The 19,188-nt window shown below is 42.6% G+C and overlaps 1 protein-coding gene across 1 annotated transcript; it reads left to right on the top strand.

Moving 5' to 3' along the window:
- The first annotated feature begins 13,589 nt into the window (after window positions 1–13,589).
- LOC138208010 (carbohydrate sulfotransferase 1-like) lies at window positions 13,590–18,846 on the top strand. Its single transcript, XM_069165632.1, has 2 exons — window positions 13,590–14,035; window positions 15,923–18,846. The coding sequence occupies exon 2, from the start codon at window positions 15,969–15,971 to the stop codon at window positions 17,271–17,273; it is 1,305 nt and encodes a 434-aa protein (XP_069021733.1). The 5' UTR covers window positions 13,590–14,035; window positions 15,923–15,968; the 3' UTR covers window positions 17,274–18,846.
- Window positions 18,847–19,188: the final 342 nt, after the last annotated feature.

The following is a 19,188-nucleotide window of genomic DNA, read 5'->3' as shown; positions in this document are numbered from 1 at the left end:
ATCAAGTAATGTTTTTTTTTTTTTCCCCTGAGACATTGAGGGTAAGATTGGAAAACCTGGAATTAGAAGTTTTTAAATGAGTTTTTTGAAGGATACTATTAGATAACAACATTAAAAGAATAATTAATCTGTGAAAACTGAAACAATATTACACAAGTTATCCCACTTTTATTGGACCCCCAGGTTAGGCCTCACAAACGACATGAGTCATAAACTACATTAAAGAACTCATAATTAAAGTCCTTTATGTGACAGTGTTAAATCCTGCACAAATCATAGTAAGTGTAAGACTTGGATACTATGTGGACAAGTTGTCTCATTCTGTCAACATCCGTGAACTTGTAAACAAATGTGTCCTGGCATATCTGGGTCAGGTAGTTGCCAGCACAAAACATCCTTAACCAGCAGTAGCAGCGGCGGAAATCAGTGGAATGAAAAAAAAACATACCTGCAGCTGCAAGAGTCGTGTGATCTCCTACAAAGCTTCTTTTCTTTTTGTTCCTTGTCTTCTGAGGTCAGTTCTTTGTATTTAATCTGCTTTGAACAAGGACAGAAACTTCAAAGATTAGGTTAATTTTTAAGTTATAAATTAAGGGGGTAGAGGCAGGAAAGCCATCGCCTCTCTGGATTCAAACTAATCACCTTTAAGTGACAGACCTGAGCTCTTAATTAGACGAAACACTTCACAGCTCTTCTTTTCTCTTTATTCGGGTAGATGTGTAACAAGGACATTTAGCAGATTTAGTAGATGCTACTTAGTGATAATACATTTGTACAAACCAAGCCGTCAACCGTTGGTTCGTAATGAGCGTTATGAGGTCTCCAGTTCAGATTTTGTCCGGCGCCATCTTGCTGGTTCGGAGTGGTTAGGACGAGCTGGGGGGGAGCGAGCGGTGGATCTGACTCAATCTAAATGGAATCGGATGACATTACGTCCCGCCCACTGATAGCCGTAACCTGACTGGACCACTGGCCTGTCAATCAAACAAACGTGACCCCCCCCAAAAAAAAAACAATAAACAAACCAATAAACACAGCTTATTTTATAATTAATTACAGGTTTAATTTTAGATGGCCTGCCAGAAAACTGATACGAAAGAAGGACTTTAGCTTCCAACCACATGAGAACTTATGGAAAAAAATGTACCGACTTTGTATTTTATGACAGAAGTTGAATGGGAGTCAATGGATCCAGAGGCTTTTTGGAGCCAACGTCTAGTGGCCCTCGGTGGTATTACAGATTAAGGAACTTCCGCATTGGCCTTATTTTTCAGACCCGGAAGCTACGACCACTTTTATACACAGTCTGTGGTACAAACTGGTATAAACCATCATCCAAGACGCATTAGATAAACATGAGGACTGATGCAACAATCAAGCAGAATTCATTATCTATGAATGTTTCTTTTCAAAAAGTCCAACTGAAATAATCACACTTTATTAGCTGATTCAGTCTTGAGAGAACTGAAGTATCATCCCAAAATATAATTTATTTATCTTCACAGACATCAGAAATCGTCCAAATTTCTCACATTTACTGTCTCATCTGTTTCTCTTCCTTTTTCCTCAGCGATTGGAGCATAAATTGGCACGGCACGCTCTTTGTCATGAACGGCTATTTCTGATGTGGTACAGGAACACTCGAGAAGCCTTCCAGGATTTTTTTTTTTTTTGGTGGGCACATTGACAATGTTTTGAAATCGGAGTCCGACACGAGACCGCATTCATAAAAATCTGACAGTGATACTTCCCAGTATGATTGAACATGGGCTTTGGAAAAACATCTGTGTCGTCGGGTTTTCATTTACTCATCGCATTTTATATCATTGTGTCATTTGAATTATTACAGATGAAAGAAAATTAGTGAGAGGGAGAGAATTTAGAGATGTATTCAGTGTCTAAATTTCAAACAGGAATGCGTTAGAAAAACGGGACCACTCAACACGACCCTGCTGCTTCCTACCAATCACACGACCTAATGACATTCTTTAGTACAAAGTTATCTTTACTGTTTGGTGTTAAACACTGGAGTTGTTGTCCTCTCTTTACAGAGGATTCCAGTGAGAACATTCAAATAGAGATTTTTTTTTTTGCTTTGATTACCATAGCAACAAGCAAATTTGGGTCAGCCCTAACAATGGCATGAGATGATCCTACTGACAATTGTTTCCATCCTACTGATAACTGTTTACAAAAAAAAACAGGGCTTCGTCAGAGGGCTGGAAAAACACTTTGAATGTGTTTTACAAACATATAAAAATGGAACGGATTTATTACAGACAAAATTAAATGCAAATCATATCTGCAATCTCTCAAGAAAATAACAAAATCAGCAATGAGGCATTATGGTGCCCGAACCAGTTATGCTCTTCAGCTCTAATTTGCTAGAATGGCCAATCAAAAGAAATGCAGCACTACTAAACAGACTATCCAGAGGATAAAAAACATTTTGACTGAAATTGCATTAAACATCGTATATCCCTGCCATCCCGGCTTTCATGCACGCTATTTCATGTTCCAGATGAAGCGTTTGGCCTGTCTCTCATTTCATTTGCAGACAGTTGAATCAGTTCCAGGTTGAAAAAAAAAAAAAAAGAGAGAGAGATGATAAATTTAAATCATCTCATAATATGTCACGATAATGCACATCCAGCACTCGAAAAACAGGCTTTCAGGGACCCAGATTTCAGTCCACTGCATTAGGCAGGTCAATAGGAACAGAGCCCTTTAATTTCTCTTATCTCCATAATTACACATAATCTCCTAGTCTGTCAGTATATAAGATAAAAAAAAAAAAAAAAATAACGGGTTGATGGGTACCCTGCAGAGACAGAATGATTTAACTGGAAGGCTTCGCATTCGCTTTTAGTTCTTTTAGATAAGACGCAGTTCTCTAATCTAGCATTTAGGACGTCTGTCACACGTAAATGAGTCATCCCAGCAGCACATTACATGCCAGTCAGGGGAGCCGCGTGATTCATAGAGGTAGAGCGGTTCCATGACAGACTGATAATGTGCTCTGGCTGCCGGTGATGAGAGTTTAAATTCTTTAAAGTGATTTCAGAAAAGTTTTACGAGCTTTAATTTGCTGTACGATGATCACACGCTTTCCATGACACAACAGAGGAGAGTTGAGGCGTCTTGGAACAAGTTCAAACTGCTCAAAGCAGCGTGTGAATGAACACTTCAGTCCAATTTTCAACCCCCATAATGGATATTACGCTGTCAGTATCCATCCAAAATCGTTGAAGGAATTGCTGTAAAAAAAAAGACAATTGTATATGCTAATTTACTTCCCTAACAAGAGATAGATGAGGAGACTGACTCCACTCTAATGTTCAACATATTCTCCAACCTGAACAACTATATAGGTCACTTTTCCTAATATGTTAGTTTAGGTTTTACCCATTGACTGTATAAAAAAAAGTGGTCAAAGCTTCCGGGTCTGAAAACTGAGGTTGATGCGGAAGTGCCTTAAACTGCACTACCACCGAGTGCCACTAGAGGTTGGCTCCAAAAAGCCTTTGGTCCCATAGACTCCCATTCAACTCGTCTCATGAAATTGAAAGTCAAAAAAAAAAAAAAAAAATCCACGAGTTATTTCAGTTTTACTAGCTGAATTTGCTCCTTCCTATTCGTTTTCTGCCGGTTCATCTAAAAATAGTCCCGTCAAAAATAAGCTCGTCCAAATACGGTCACTAACGGCTCTAAACTGGTCTGAACTAGCAAGATGCCGCCGGCCAAATTCCAAACTCAAGGCTTCATAACGGCCGTTCACAAACCGACGGGTGACGTCACTGCTGGTTGCCGCCCGGTTTAAGCACAAAAACAACTTGTCACAAACAACAGTCATTGCGTACGAGTCCAATGTTTTCCCGGCCCGGTCATTCACCTTGGCTTCTTTCTTATGTGGATTTTGTAGCCCCATAAATATGACTATGTTGATGACTGTCAGTCATAATATATATTTTTACGTGCGAATCTGAATGTAGCAAGTCTGAACGATCAAAAAGCACACAAGGTCCAATTTTCACAAGTCAATTCGATTCAAAACGCATTAGTGCAAACCCATTAAGGCGTAACGGGTCTGATCGGATTTCCGGTCTTATTTTTTGTTCACGTGTGTCACTTTAGGCACCGCGTCATGTGTGCAACACGCGTGTAGTAAACGTGGTAGTTCCTGTACCAGAGCCGGTCACAGCTGGTCAGCCTGGTCACTCGTCGCTGGACAGCGTTACCGATGGTGACAGCTGTATGAAATAAATCAGAGCAGGCAAGAATCCTGCAGCTCTGACGCTGCCTCATTCTTTTTATAAAACTTGCGCCACGGTTTCGTGTTGCCTTGTGGTAAATCAGAAAGCCCATTTCATTAGCTTCTATTTTTGGTTTGTTTATATCAACTACTTCTACTATTGATTGAAATGTCATTACTATAGCAACTAATGTGGATAAGACTGAAAATGTGGATTGACACCTGCACCTGCACACATACAGTAGATGAGATCTTTTGAAATATATAATGACGGCAGTCGATCTTGAAAATATTGACAAAATCATATTTAGACTGAACGAATGAAACTGAATGTCATCTCCTTTGCTCCTGTCCGAAGTAAAGCCACTGCTACAGTCAAAAGTAATCATGAATCCTCATAATCTGCTGACCCAAGCAACCTATGTGATCAAATTAGTTTTGAATGAACGGACTTCTCGTATCTGTGTATGTAACTCGTGGCCACAGCTCCAAGGTCATACCAGTCCAAGTAAAGCAGCAAAATCTCTGATTTGAACTGAGCAAAAGAGTGTTTTTAACTCGAGGGAGATTTTTATCTCATCGTTTTTTTCTTTTTTTCTTTTTTTTAAGCTTTCACTTTGAATAGTATTGAAGCAGGTGAGATGTCGCATGAATTGCCTCGACTTGAATAACTAATTACCTCCATACATGACAAACAGCCTTGTTAATCTTTGTAAGAAAAGCAAATGAGCATATTTCCCATGTATGACTGTTCATTTCTATCATATTTGCTGTCATTGTGGTGACACTTTTTAACGGGGAGCTTTAAAAGGATATTTTCTGGTTTATTTCTACCCCTTTATATCGACTCAATAGCTGTTTTTTCAATAAACTCAAGAGAGAAGATTTTCTTCAGCTCAGATTTTGGTTGAAAAATACAGAAGTGGGGAGAATAGACATTTGTGTTTAATAACCATATGCTGCTTCTTCTATCTGAGTAAACATAATATTTGTTTTATTGTGATGCTGTTTATTCAGAATCAATTAAAAACATATTACAGCAAAGAAATGCTGAAACATTCTGTTTTAAATGCTTTGCTGGGTTTTTTTTTGTATATGGCACACAGAAATACATTTTACATTTTTACTTTGTGCTCCAACTGCTATCTACAAGCCATCCAGCCAACAGCCGTAGTCCACCAGCCAACCAGCGATCCTAAGTACAGCACAGCAAATGATTAAAGGCCCAAGATAAGGATAAAAGATGTGCCAGAACCATCTGAAGCTCCAGTTAATCTGCCGTTGGCAGTGGTGTTCGTCCAGCATTAGCATTATTACAGCTTGTATCAGCTGGTTACAGGAGGTGGAGGTGTCCGTATCTGCAGTATCGGTGGTCCCGCTGAAGGATGGAGTGCGGCTAATGGAGACTCAGCTACAGTAATTCCGATTTTAGGATTGGTTTAAATGCTTGGCAGAGTGGGATTGTAGAGGATTTGAATGCGGTAACCGAGTTGTAATAAAAAATATGCAGGATTTGCGACTTGCATAATGAATATGTTGGCACATGGCCAGGATGCCGCTTTTTTTTTTTTCTTTTTAATATCGTGCAGAAGATGAGCAGCGGTCACCTCGAGTTGTTTGTGGATTGATAGCAGGTCAGAGTGGCCGTCGCACCTTCATTAATTTATGCTTGGTCTCTGCAGTGAAACTCTTTTTGACTCTAACAAGATCTACTTTCTTTGCTGTCAACCTAACATTAAAAAAAAAAAAGATGACAGCAGGTCTCCTGACGTCCTCATGATTATTACAGATTTCAACATGTGCTTTCCATATGTTTTCCAAAACAAGGATAGTTGCGTGAACAAATAATCTGGTGATAGCAATGACTGGCAATTTCTTGCTTCTGTTGGAGGCATAATAGCTGCATTTCTAACCCTATATCCCGTAACGTGACTGCGAACAGGTTTGTGTTCCTGCTATTTGAATATACAAAAAAAATGTAAACAGAAAGTTTTTTGTTGTTGTTTGTTTTTGGACAAATTTTATTTGACAATTTTGAGAAAAATCGATAAGATCAGCAAACTCACACATACTGAGACATGAGATTGATGGCACACAGGCTTGTAACACCATTAGTTACGCAACATGTAAATCACTGACTACAGCCGTTGAGCTGTATTGTTAAAATTTTAACGAGGCCTGATTTTGTTTCACAACACTTTACCAACAAAAGGAAATAGTTATTTTTTTCTCTGAATATAATTCATGATGAATGCTGTGGTTTAGATAATTACCTGAAAGAGGTAGAAACAGACTTTTAAATGGACTTCTGTGAGAAAAAAAATTGGCAACAGTTTTTCATTGCAGCTGAGTCTGGTCTCCGTATGTAAAAATCACTCCGTATGTTTCACATGTCATACTATCATTTTTTGCCACGGCTGCGAAGTCATTTATCAAATCTGGGGGCCCACATACATATGGATGCATGGAGAGAGCGAATATATGGTGTCTATTTGATTAAGTAGACCTTTGACAAAAGAGCCGGTACAGCAGAATGACAGCCGCAGCTCTGTGGGTTTACACTGCGTAAAGCTCGTCCTGAGGGACCGGCCCGGAGTTGGAATTTCAAGCAGTCTGAAAGCTCGTAGAGCTGTACCATTGCAGCTGGAGCTTTTTCAGGTCACTTACATATTCAGTGTCAGGGATGCAGATTTGGCTGTGCTTTTTATTACATTTTTTTTTTTTTTTATTGTGAATACCAAAACAGCAGCAGAAAAAAAAAACTATTCTCATCAACCAATCACCATAACGAAGCAAATCTGGCAACTGGCAAAGTGTTCTGCCAAGTTTGAAAAAAAATAAAATCTACCAAGCCTAAGTATAGTTCTTTGGGAAATTAGTGTAATTGCACAGTAGGCACTTGGAGCCTTCATTCCCGTTGATTCAAACAACAACAACAAAAAACTCCTCATCCTTATACACAGCAATTAGAAAATGTTGTCCTCTTTTCCAAAATACACAGTAATTGCATCATCCGAATCACAAAACAGCCAAGTAATTTGGTGTAATTGGAAACCACAATTACAAACGTTGAAAAAAAAAAACAACGTACTTTTAATTAACTTTGAAACAGCATGTGGCTACATTAGATAGAATAACTAAAATGATACTGACTGCAACCAACATTATCAGTCAGTCAGCAGCCATTTCTCTGTCGAGGCCATTTGTATCTTCAATTTGTAAAACGTAAAATAAAAATGTATCATGATTCTTGAGTTTTAGGATCAAACGCATGCATTTGCCTCGTCCTTTGACCACTTCCGCGGTCCCGTACTTCTGTTGTGCCATTTCATGTTTGTTAATGTCGAGCGCGCGCGGGTTTGAAAAAGTTAAGTGCATATACGGCGAGGTGAAAGCACCTGAAATAATGTTGAGGGCACAGATGAGCTTGCAGGCACACAGTTACAGAACTCCAGGTCAGAGTAAAAAAAAAAATGGTGTACTTTCAGAGTGGCGTTACACTCGAGAATCGAGTGTTGAGTTGGTCGTGCTCAGAGCGAGCTGGTCGGAGTGCACTCAGAGCCCTCCAGCCCTCGCTTTCGGCCGTCCGCTTAACACAATCTATATTTACACTCATTGCGACCCTCCGGCGGTCAAAGTAATGATGGCGGGAGCGAAAGATGAAGTAATTCGGCGCGGTATAAAGAGTGAGGACTTTCGCCTTGGAGACCGCCGTTCGCGTCCCGTGTGAGAACAAAAGCCGACGTTGACTTATTTTAACGTACAAAACGTACGTTATGTAACTTTACTCATGTAGCTGGCGTAACTGTTCAACAAATGTATTTAATGTACTTTAACCCGGACCACGATGTTTTCCTAAACCTAACCAAGTAGTTATCGTTACCTAAACCTAACCAAGTAGTTATCGTTACCTAAACCTAACCAAACCGCACATTTTTCGCGACGTTTAAACGCTTGGTTTGGCGTCGTTGGCGTGACGACGAACTTCCGCTTCGCCCGCTGTTGGTACTGTCCGATGGTCACGCGTCGTTTGGCAAATGACTCCATCTGTGGTTTCAGCGTGAGGAACGTGTTGGACCTACACGGGGGAGGGGGGGGGAGGGCGACACAAATGCTCATGTCATTTTTGGAAGTCATTGGAAATAGACAGATCTTGTCGTTTCGGTTTTGCGGACGTGTCGCTCGCTCGACTCGCTTTCCACTCTACCTTTTATTAATGAGAACGATTGAAGGTCAATTCTTTCCTTTTTTTTTTTTTTTGTTGTTGCTACGATACCCTTGATTAGTTCCTGCGATGAAATTTTAAGAGGAATCAGCCTCAGAGCTGCGGCGACCGCTTCCACAAGAAGCACTAACAGTAAATTTAGAGAGTTTTAATGTGCTTTCGATGATTTTGATGAATTTTAATTAGAGCGAGGAGAGAGTTCCAGAAGATTTAACACCGTCGGAGAAAGACCTCCCCGCACCCGCAATAACTTCGCTTACTTCGCTACCCACGAGTTCACACTGTAATGTTAGCTGCAAATGAACTCCGGACTTTAACGTGTTTTATCCGTTGTACCCTAAAATGCACATACTGCGATAAAAAAAACCCTTATGTTCCAGATTCCTCCCTGCTGTGTTTTATAAATAATTCTTGGAGCAGTTTAATGAAGTTATTACTTGTTGTATTTGAACGTTTATCATTAAATCGCAGATGTTTAGAAGATGTGTTGCGAGTCTTTGTAATCTATGCGGTGCTGTCAGTTTTACAGACACGGTTTAGTGTAGCGGAAGAGACAACTGATGGTATTTGACTTTTGGATTCAGTTTTCTCCACGCTGGCCAGGAATGTTAATTTCCATAGATTATGTGCAGCTCCATTAACAGCTTAGTTCCCTTGTGAGTGGCTGTCGGAGAAAATCAGTGGCGCCGCCTGGAGCGATGCTTTTACTCCAAACTGTAAACTTGTGTAACGTAAATTATAGATCATCTATGGATGGATGGATGGGTGGATGGATGGATGGATGGATGGATGGATGGATGGATGGATGGATATGGAAAATTGAAAAAAGAAAACAAAATCCACTTCCTGTTGCAGCAAACATTATAAAGTGTTTCATTAAATATAATAAATATTTCAATAAACTGGTTGTCAGATGGGTTCACCATTAGCAGTATCACACAGCTTTTTTTTTGTTGTATAGTTTGAGAGGCTCTGTGATCTGCTTTTGTAAATAAGACCAAGACAATCCCTTGAAACCCGCGTGCGCTCGCAGAGATCCAAGTTGTGAATGAAAAACGCCAAACACAAAACCCGGCTTCTGTCACCGTGCGCACACAGTGGCATAAAGATGACCGGGAGATGAACAAAGCCAGAGCCAGCACCCCCCCACGCGCATTATTTAGCCTGCCGTGTTATGAATCTATTACAAATCCTTTCACGGCACGCTCGAGAAGAATAGCCTTACGTGATAATGTGCCGAAAGGCTATCGCGCCGCAGCAGATGCCCGGCTTCGGTGTGGGGAGTGCGTCCCTCGACAAGGCTTCCACAAGCTGGGTTCATTGACATGAGCACTCGGGGGGGGGCAGCCGTGGAATTGGAGCTGCTGCTGCTGCTGCTGCTGCTGCTGCTGCTGGGCCCGGGCCCTCCCCGCGGCACCGCCATAAGCACATCCACGGGGGCCTTTCCATGTGCGAGCTCGAGACAATAGCGCAGAAGCTTCACGGAGCGTCCAAGAAAAATGGGACCGCAAACACGCACAAAAGGAGACGCAGTCGAAAACCTGCTGGAGCAGATGATTGCCTTTGATGATTGCCTTTTGATAAGTGCATGTGATCTGTACAAGTGAAACATTATGAGCTGCGTTGTCCGGGGAGCGGCGACGCCAGCGCGGGGAACAAGTGGTATTTGTCAAAGTAATTAAGTACGTGCCTTCAAGATTGTATCTTTTTGTACCGTTTCCCCATTTTGTTTGCCGCTTTGTTTTTCTACTTGACGCCATTTCACAGTGGAATATTTTACCCAAAGAGAATTACAGTAAGTATGACTTTGTTTGCGGACGATGGTTTTGCATATATATATATAACACACCGACATCTTTGTTTAAATGCGCGTGCAAATGTGACGCCCAGATGCTGAAACAATAAACATTACACCGTCAAACATTGAAATGTTGTTTACGTGTTAATGAATCTGTAACAATAATTGATATGATAAAGATGATAGGAGTTATTCTCCATAACAGTGATGAAGTGATTCGAATTTTTTTATTTGATTTGATTTGTTGTTTCTGTGGTTGGATTTTACTTAACGTGTTCATAATTTGATCATTTAAAGATATTTTATTACAGTAAACGATTTGAATACGTATTACACCTGTTTCAAATGTAGGGCAAGCTATGCTACGTTAAAGAATGTATATATAAAAATATGTCTTCATATATATATATAAATATATATATATATATATATATTTATATGTCACCACACAACTTTTTGGTGCTCTTGTTCAAAATATCCACGGCAAACTGGCTTAAAAAGTCAGAAGGTTTAAGACTTGTCAAGTCGAATCGTCATTTAAATACCTCTCATCATACTTTGACCGCTCGCTGAGCTCGCTGTGGTCAGGCTCGGTCACTTCTTTTTACGTTTTTCAGACTAAAATCTGGAGAAAATAAAGATTGCTGAAATTTAAGTTGGCTTTGCAACTCTGTTTGACATCTGTGAAATGGAATTTGAGGACGCGTCAGCTTCACGACAGTTCGTCAACATCCAGAGCCTCTAAGCATCTCGGGGTAAATCTCGGTGTCTTCGACACGACGTTACTTCTGAATTTTTGACACCCAGAGCAACCTCTAACAAACAAATACCCGCAGCAAAAAAAACAACAACAAAAAAAGGCAGAAAATTCAGGCGACGAGACAAGATTTTGGTGTCTGGTTTCCATTTACAGTCTTGTTCGTACTCATTGTAGTTTTGACCAATCACGTTTTGACAGGCTTTTCTAGTAGCTTTGTTGTAAATGGCTTTAAACTGTCAACCGAGTGTAAACCGACTTATTGCGTGAACAATCCAGTCGTAGTCGTCGTGGGGTTGCTAATCGGGACTCTAAACAAGGACCGGCGCACGGACGAGGAAGTCGTCCAAACAAATAGTCCCCCCGTTGACGCGGTCCAACTTTTCCCGTCGGCTCTCCTTAAGCCCAGCTCGGACCGAAAGATTTGCGACAAGACAAAACCGCTTTGAAACGTTGGAGGGAAACTTCGCAGCAGTTTACGATGGACTTAAATCACAAGTGGGCAGTTTTAGAACGGAAGACGTAGACGGTTTCGGGGTTTTTCCTGCTTTTCACTAACTCCTCTAAACCGCGCCGGAAAAAGACGAGAGAAATTAACAAAACTGGGGAGATCTCCTGTGTCGAGTTTTACTGCATGGATTTGCACGAGTCCCCGTCGACCAACTTCTAAGAAGTTAGAAAATTACATCCAAAAAAAAAAAAAAAAGAAGCTTGAACAGCCAATAGTTAAAAAAAAAAAAAAAAAAAATCGAATCTTTGGTCTGAGCTAAGCATTGGCTCTAAAGCTGGACTTCATTTCTTGTATTTTTTGTATTTATTCTTTTTTTTTGTTGTTTTTGCTGGAAGGTTTTTCTGCTGGAAAACATCCACAAGAGAGTCGAGGCGAAAAGAGAATCGCGGTTCCAAGGAATCGATCGACGAAGACGGGAAAGACAACGTTTGCGTCGATGGAGCCGTTTCTTGTCATCAGATGTGTTTCATGATTATCGTGTAAACATCTCAATTCTGACTTAGTTTACAACACGAGCAAAGATCAGTTTAACATCCCGCAGTCCCTTTTGGATTTAAAAAGACAACAACAACAACAAAAAACTAAAACGTTACGCAGCTGTGCTGGCAATTTTAAATGATGATGGCTTTTCTGCCGATGTTGAAGCGCGATGGATACGCTACCAACTGTGACGGTAAATCTTTAACGTGGGTCAATAGCAGAGAAAGAAAAACGAAAAGAGAATGAAAGCGCAACCGATAATTATATAGGTCGCTGAATCTCATCCAACCATTTATACAGGGATTTTCTCCCATGACATTATTTACAGTTAACAAATCATTTACTCATTTTATAAACATCATTATTGCTTTCAAACTGTGAGAAATTATTTTAGGATGCCTAAATTGATCTGCTTAATTAAAGGTAATGAGCGTCTACCTTTTTTTTAATTTTTTTTATGAGCTACGAAGAGCTATGCAGTTTTGAATATTAGTAAATCAAACAATAAGGATCGCTTTGGATCAATCCGACAGAAAAGAGTTTTCTGTGATTAAGAATGTTAATAATTTGTGTTTCTACTGCAGCCTTGAGTTGTAAATATTGTATTCATGAATGGTTTTTAAACCGATGTCTGCACTTATGCAGAAAGTCAGGGAACAAACAAAGCAAAAAAAAAATAAAATCAGGAGGATAAAAGCTGTGGAGATTATTCAAAACTTGGCAAACCAACATCAGCTCTGATGAAAGCCAATTAATCACATGATTTACTCGCCATAACTAAACCCGTTCCTTGCGAGTCCTTTATGAAGGTTGTTTTGTAGAAAGAATGGCACCAAATGAGGTGGCGTGGTTCGTTCCTGATACTTAAAACACTTAAATATGTGTTTTAGGTCTGTCTCCTCCCTCGCTCGTTTTCTGAAGCTTTCCCTCGACTTGCTCTTCAGCCCTGCTTTCCATCAGACGGCGGAGTACTCTGCACTCTCCTATCGTGTTCGTCATCGGCCCACCCACCCGTCCACCCCGTCCACCGTCCACCCCCCCCCCATATCAATAACTAGGCTGCAGATGCCCTGGGGGGGGGGGGGGGGGAACGTAAAGGGCTTTGTGGAATCACAGAGCCCGAGGCGCTATTATGTGACGAGTTCATGTCAAAGTCAAGACGAGAAACTTTTTTTGATTATTATTTTTTTTTTTTTTTAACATAAAACTTCCTTAAACTGGTACATCTGCTTTTAATCAGATCAGGTAGGCTCGGTGTACGAGAGAGCTGGGTGAGCTAAACACATCCAAGCAAATCAAACAATCTGCATATAATTCAAATGGGGTGGATGGAAAGTGGAGAAGACAAAAAAACAAAAAAGAAGGGATTTTTGCATACGTGGGAATGGGAGGGGAGATAAGGATGAGTTTGGTGGTGTGTGTGTGTGTGTGTGTGTGAGAGAGAGAGAGAGAGAGAGAGAGAGAGAGAGAGAGAGAGAGAGAGAGGGGCAGGTGGAAAGGGGGAGGGGCCTGGGGTGGTCCAGACAGTCGGTCCTTGTGTACCTCACACACTCAGCTGCCTCTGCGCATCATTTAAGGGGAGCCCGGCTGTCGCTTCCCTCCCCCCCTCCTCCCTCCCCCTCGGTAGTCCCACCGCCTGCATCGCCTGCCCGGCAACTACAACACACAAGCCGCTTCAACGTTACTGCCGAACACTTTTTTTTTTTTATTATTTGTATTCATTTCCTCTTTTCTTTTTCGTTTCTTTTCTTTTTTTTATTTTAATTTCTTTATTTCTTTGGGGGGTAATCTTCTCCGCGTGCGTCTGAAAGCCCACCGCCGTTCAAACTCGAAGCGTCTCGCGCCCGCCGCTTGTTAGATGGAATACACGGGTCTGCCCCTCGCGCAATTGTTCTCCGCTGGACCGAGGAAGGAGCGCGCGGCGGAGAGCGTCGGAGGACCGAGAGGGAACAAGTCGTGATTCGCGGAACCCGCAAACGAGCATCATGAGGACGCTCACAACTACCAACAAGGTACAAGGGGGGGGGGGGGGGGGGGGGGGGACGAGTGCGCGTTTACCTCGCAATACCGCTGCGGCCGATCCAAATGCGATTCGGGTAGTTCCTCTTTTTTTTTGTTTTTTTTTGTTTTTTTTAAAGCACTTGCCGGTCCGGGTGGGTTGCGTTCATTTGGGCTGTATATTATCGTCTCATCGCAGCACTGGCGAGGATGTCTGCATCGCGGAAAGGAAAATACAAAAAAAAAAAAAAAATTCTCCTGTCAGCCGAACCTGTTCCCCCGCTGCAGTGTAGTGTGGGCCCTTTTTTTTTTATTTTATTTTTTTATATATCATTCAAAATGTCTATGAGAAGAGAGCACCGGCGGCGCCTATATAAGCACAACTCGTCTGTGTTTCCATCCGTGGCCGGAGAAAGTCGGCATTTTTTTTTTTTTGCATTGTCGAGTAAACCATCATCACTGCGAGCCCCCCCCCCCCCCCCCCCCCCTTCAGACAAACGGAAGGGCTGGAGTCGGAGGAAATGCATTTGATTTGGTTTTGCTTATTGCTCGTCTTGAGGTGTTATTTTAAAGTAGACTTTCTCCACACTGTGCTGTGGAGTTAAAAAAAAAAAAAAAAAAAAGCCTGATGCATCATCCTCCCTTTTCGGTCTTTTTTTTTTTTTTTTTTTTTAAGTCTCATGCATGGCTGCTGTAGTGGGGGAGCCTTTATTTTATTTTATTTTTTTACTTGCGAGCTTAAACTTCCCCTTGCTTCGAAGCCCCATCTATTATTCTGTTACTTAAACATCCTACCGGTAATGGAGCAGATTCCTCCCCGGTTATTTTTTAATTCCTCACTTACTGTACTTCACTTCCCCTTGACGTGACATTGGGAAGTGAAGCTTAAAACTATTGTTTACCTTTTTGGTGGGCTGGCTTTTTGTTTTGCTTCACGGACGCTCGGGCTCTCCGACCCGGGCCAAACCGAGGTCCTCGGATCAGATGCGGACGTGATGGAGCAGGAAGAGAGAGTCGGGGATGGACGTGTGCTGTAATGGGCTTGTGCTGCAGCAGTTGGTGTTATAGCCTAATAATAGTCATATGGGAACTTTTTTTTTTTTAGAAACAGCAAATAGGTGACCAGAATTGCTTTAAATATCCAGGGGAAAGCTTTTTTTTTTTTTTTTTTTTTTTTTTTTAAACACACTGGCACAAACAGAAAACGTGCCTTGCCATATTTGAATACGGTGTGCCGTATGGGCCCGGGCTGTCGGACTACGCGCTTTCGGAGCCGGTGTCGGCCGAGAACGTGAAAAGGGGGCTCAGAACTTCTTTATCTCTGTTCTTTTTTTTTTTTTTTTTTTTTTTTTTTTCAAAAAAATGTCAGACCGCAGCACCGGAAGGAGAAAACGGGAGACAAATTGAATGATTAAGTTACACGACTGCGTCTCATGCTTACAGCGGTCTTCATTAAGAGCCGCGCTTGTTCTTTTCTTCTTCCGCACGTAGTTCGTCTTCAACAGAAGTGCCGAAATCGATGACAAACGTGGTCTTTTGGCCCTGCAGTCCAAACCAGAATACAGCCAGGCTTTTTTTTTTTTTTTTTTTTTTTTTATTGTTGTTTGACCCACCGGTGATTTATCCTCAATTGTAAAATCAATCCCAGTAAAGCCGGTTTTACTGTGAATTGCTTATGTTGGAGCGGGATTTCATCGTAACGTTCCACGACCTCCAATTTGCCACGTGTCACGTCGGCGTCGGCTTTTACGACATCGATAAGACGCGCGAAGGGCGAGCGCGTCCAATTTCTAATATCGCGTTTGGGTAAAAAAAAAGACGTGTGGGGCAGACGTTTATAAACGAACGACGTAATCATTTCTAAGAATAAAAAAAAAAGACCAAACGTTCTTTGTTCGCAGGGAGGACCCGGCGTGGACCGCAGTGTCTAAATGAAGTGGTTCAGCCATGCAGTGTTCCTGGAAGGCAGTGATTCTACTGGCCTTGGCCTCCATCGCCATCCAGTACACGGCCATCCGGACGCTCACCTCCAAGCCTTTCCAGCTGTGCCCGTTGCCAAGCCCCCAGAACTGCGGTCTGGGCGGCCAGGAGACGGAACCGCCCTTTGAGCGGGGAACGGCGGGCGGCGGCGGCGGCGGCGGCGGCGGAGGCTGCGACGACTACCCGTACTTTTCCGTCAACGCCACGCGGAAAACGCACATCCTGGTCCTGGCCACCACGCGGAGCGGCTCCTCCTTCGTGGGCCAGCTGCTCAACCAGCACCAGGAGGTCTTCTACCTGTTTGAGCCTCTTTACCACGTGCAGACGACGCTGATCCCGCGCCTGTCTCACAGCCGCAACGCCGCGGACCGCCGCGTGATGCTGGGCGCCAGCCGGGACCTTTTGCGCAGCCTGTACGACTGCGACCTCTACTTCCTGGAGAGCTACATCAAGCCGACGCCCGCCAACCACACCACGGACAAGCTGTTCCGCCGCGGCGCCAGCCGGGCGCTGTGCCAGCAGCCCGCGTGCGACGCCTTCGGCCCCGCCGACGTCAACGTGGAGGAAGGGGACTGCGTCAAGAAGTGCGCGACTCTGAACATGACCTTGGCGACGGACGCCTGCCGCGAGAAGCGGCACGTGGCCATCAAAATCGTCCGGGTGCCGGAGATCGGGGACCTGCGCGCTCTGGTCGAAGACCCGCGGCTGAACATCAAAGTGATCCAACTGGTCAGGGACCCGCGCGGGATCCTGTCGTCTCGGATCGAGACGTTCAGGGACACGTACCGCCTGTGGCGCATTTGGAGGGCCACGGGGAGGAGGCCCTACAACCTGGACCTGAGTCAGCTGACGGTCGTCTGCGAAGACTTCCTCAGCTCCGTGTCGACCGGCCTCGGCCGTCCCTACTGGCTGAAAGGGAAGTACATGTTGGTCCGGTACGAGGATTTGGCTCGAAACCCGCTCCTCAAGACCAAGGAGATCTACGACTACCTGGGGCTGCCCGTGGATAAAAACGTGGAAGACTGGATACACGCGAACACCCGGGGCAGCAGCGAGCCGTCAGCGAAACACAAGTTCGGCACGGTGCGGGACTCGGCCGCCAACGCGGAGAGCTGGCGTTTGAAACTGTCTTACGACATGGTACAGTACACGCAGACCGTGTGTCAAAAAGTGCTCCACCAGCTGGGATACAAGGCTGTGAAGTCGGTGGAGGAACTGAAAAACATGTCCCTCTCGCTGGTGCAGGACAAAACTTTTGTACCTTTTTTGTAACAAAGATAGCTCTCGAATGACTATTTTTGATATATTTATAATTGTTGCCTTATAAGTTCCTCGGTTTGTTTGTTTTAGCTCCGTGCTTTTGTTTTTCTTGAGATTTGCACTAAACTTTAAACGATTTTTTTTTTTTTTTTTTTTTTCCCCGAACGCACCGAGGGAACTACGGATGATTCCCCGATGTTACAGAACAGCACATTTTCAACACGAAGCAATCGATTGAGCTAGTTTACGAATTTGTCCTTACTTAGGTTTTTTTTTCTTATTTTTCATGAATAGAACCAATTCCAGGCACCGTTTTGTTTTTTTTGTTTGTTTGTTTTTTCATTTCCTGTATGCGAGATGTCGTTTCAACACCAGTAAAGTCATGATTTGGGATTTTTTTTTGTTGTTGTTATTGTTGTTGTTTTGTTTGTTTTTCTAGACCTGTGATGGCAAATCTTTTGACTGTACCAAGCCCTACCGTGCAATAAATAGTGAATGTCGCAGTCAACCTTTACCACCGTGGCATTTTCTACCCATGTGGGAAGAGACAAGCTACTTCTGACAGATGCCACGCTCGCAAAAAAAAAAAGGATAATTGCAGACAATTAATAGGCTCTCCAGTTAAAGGGACAGAATCCCATCGGAGGTCACGAGCGTTTCAGCGGAGGATTTACAACCATCTGTAATAGACAAACACACACTAATGAGAGGTAATGCTGAAGTCTTCATTACCCTGGGTAGTTACTGAACACGCGATGTGTTTCGAGATGATTTCAACACAAAAAAAAAAAAAAAAAAATGTAGACGCTAAAAGCATTCAGATGAAGAACAGTTGTTTCTCAGTCTTAATGATCACTTCATGTTTAATTTGTACAGTCCATTTATACTAAATTGCTCACAGCCTTTTCAGGCTTTGATTAAAATGTTTATGACGCTGTTGTCTGGTCGTAGTATATATATATATATATATATATATATATACACAGTGAAAAAGGATTTTGGTGCTTTCATGTCACCTTATAAGCCGGGAACAGAAAACATGCTATCGAGGCTGTGTGCATTATCTCTTGACAGCCCGTGTTGCATCTGCGGTATGTTTGTCATACGGATGAAGGATTCTTTCATATTTCATTTTTTTTTTTTTTTTTTTTTTTTTTTACTGGATGTGTGGATAGATACCTTACTGTATACTGTAGAAAAAAAAAAAACATGCACATTCACAAAAACACATCTACGTCGGATCACACACAAAGAGCATTACAGCGATGGCTGTCCATAATCTGGGACGGATCCTGAGATCGTTGCGAGAGCAGCTGACGTGCTGTTTTAACCAATCGTTGTTAAGAGTGGAAGGTCAAAGCTGAAATACGGTACGCCACAGATGAGCAAATTCACGTCATTTGTTTTGTTTTTTGTTTTTTTCCCCCTCGTGCTTCTGAAAGTCATGCTGAATACACTGGACGGTTGGCAATGTATTGGGAAAAAAAAAAAGGGGAATGATTTATTATTTTTATTGCCTTTTTCTTTGAATGCGGTTCAAACGTTCCCAAACTCAAGCACAAAAATAAAATGAAAATAACTGGCAGTGTTGTTTGATGTAAAAATAACTACATTATGAGCTATTTGATATTGATGGAGTCTTTCACTTGTTTCACTGCAGCGAAAAATAAACATTGACTCCGTGACCCCCCCCCCCCCCTCCCCGCCCAACTAGCACAAACAGCTGCGTGGTGGTAAACATTGCCTCAGTTTTGTTTTTGTTTTTTTTGTTTTTAAATTTGAAGCCACGCTTGCCCTCTAATGCAGTGGCCAGTTTCACAAACCGTCTTCCCAGTAATTGAGCACACGCGCCGATCGCTTCCACGCTGCGCAGCCGCGTTTTCTAGATCTCCTTCTGTTACGAGCGGCGGGCTCCAAAACCAACGTC

This window comes from Embiotoca jacksoni, unplaced genomic scaffold, assembly GCF_022577435.1.
Source record: "Embiotoca jacksoni isolate LCO1_2020_lvr unplaced genomic scaffold, fEmbJac1.0.p SCAF_35, whole genome shotgun sequence".
Classification (NCBI taxonomy): Eukaryota; Metazoa; Chordata; class Actinopteri; family Embiotocidae; genus Embiotoca; species Embiotoca jacksoni.
This window is presented reverse-complemented; position numbering and strand designations above follow the sequence as displayed.

Excerpts from the sequence above, each read along its gene's own strand:
- LOC138208010 (XM_069165632.1), top strand. The coding sequence starts at position 15,969 with ATGCAGTGTTCCTGGAAGGCAGTGATTCTACTGGCCTTGGCCTCCATC.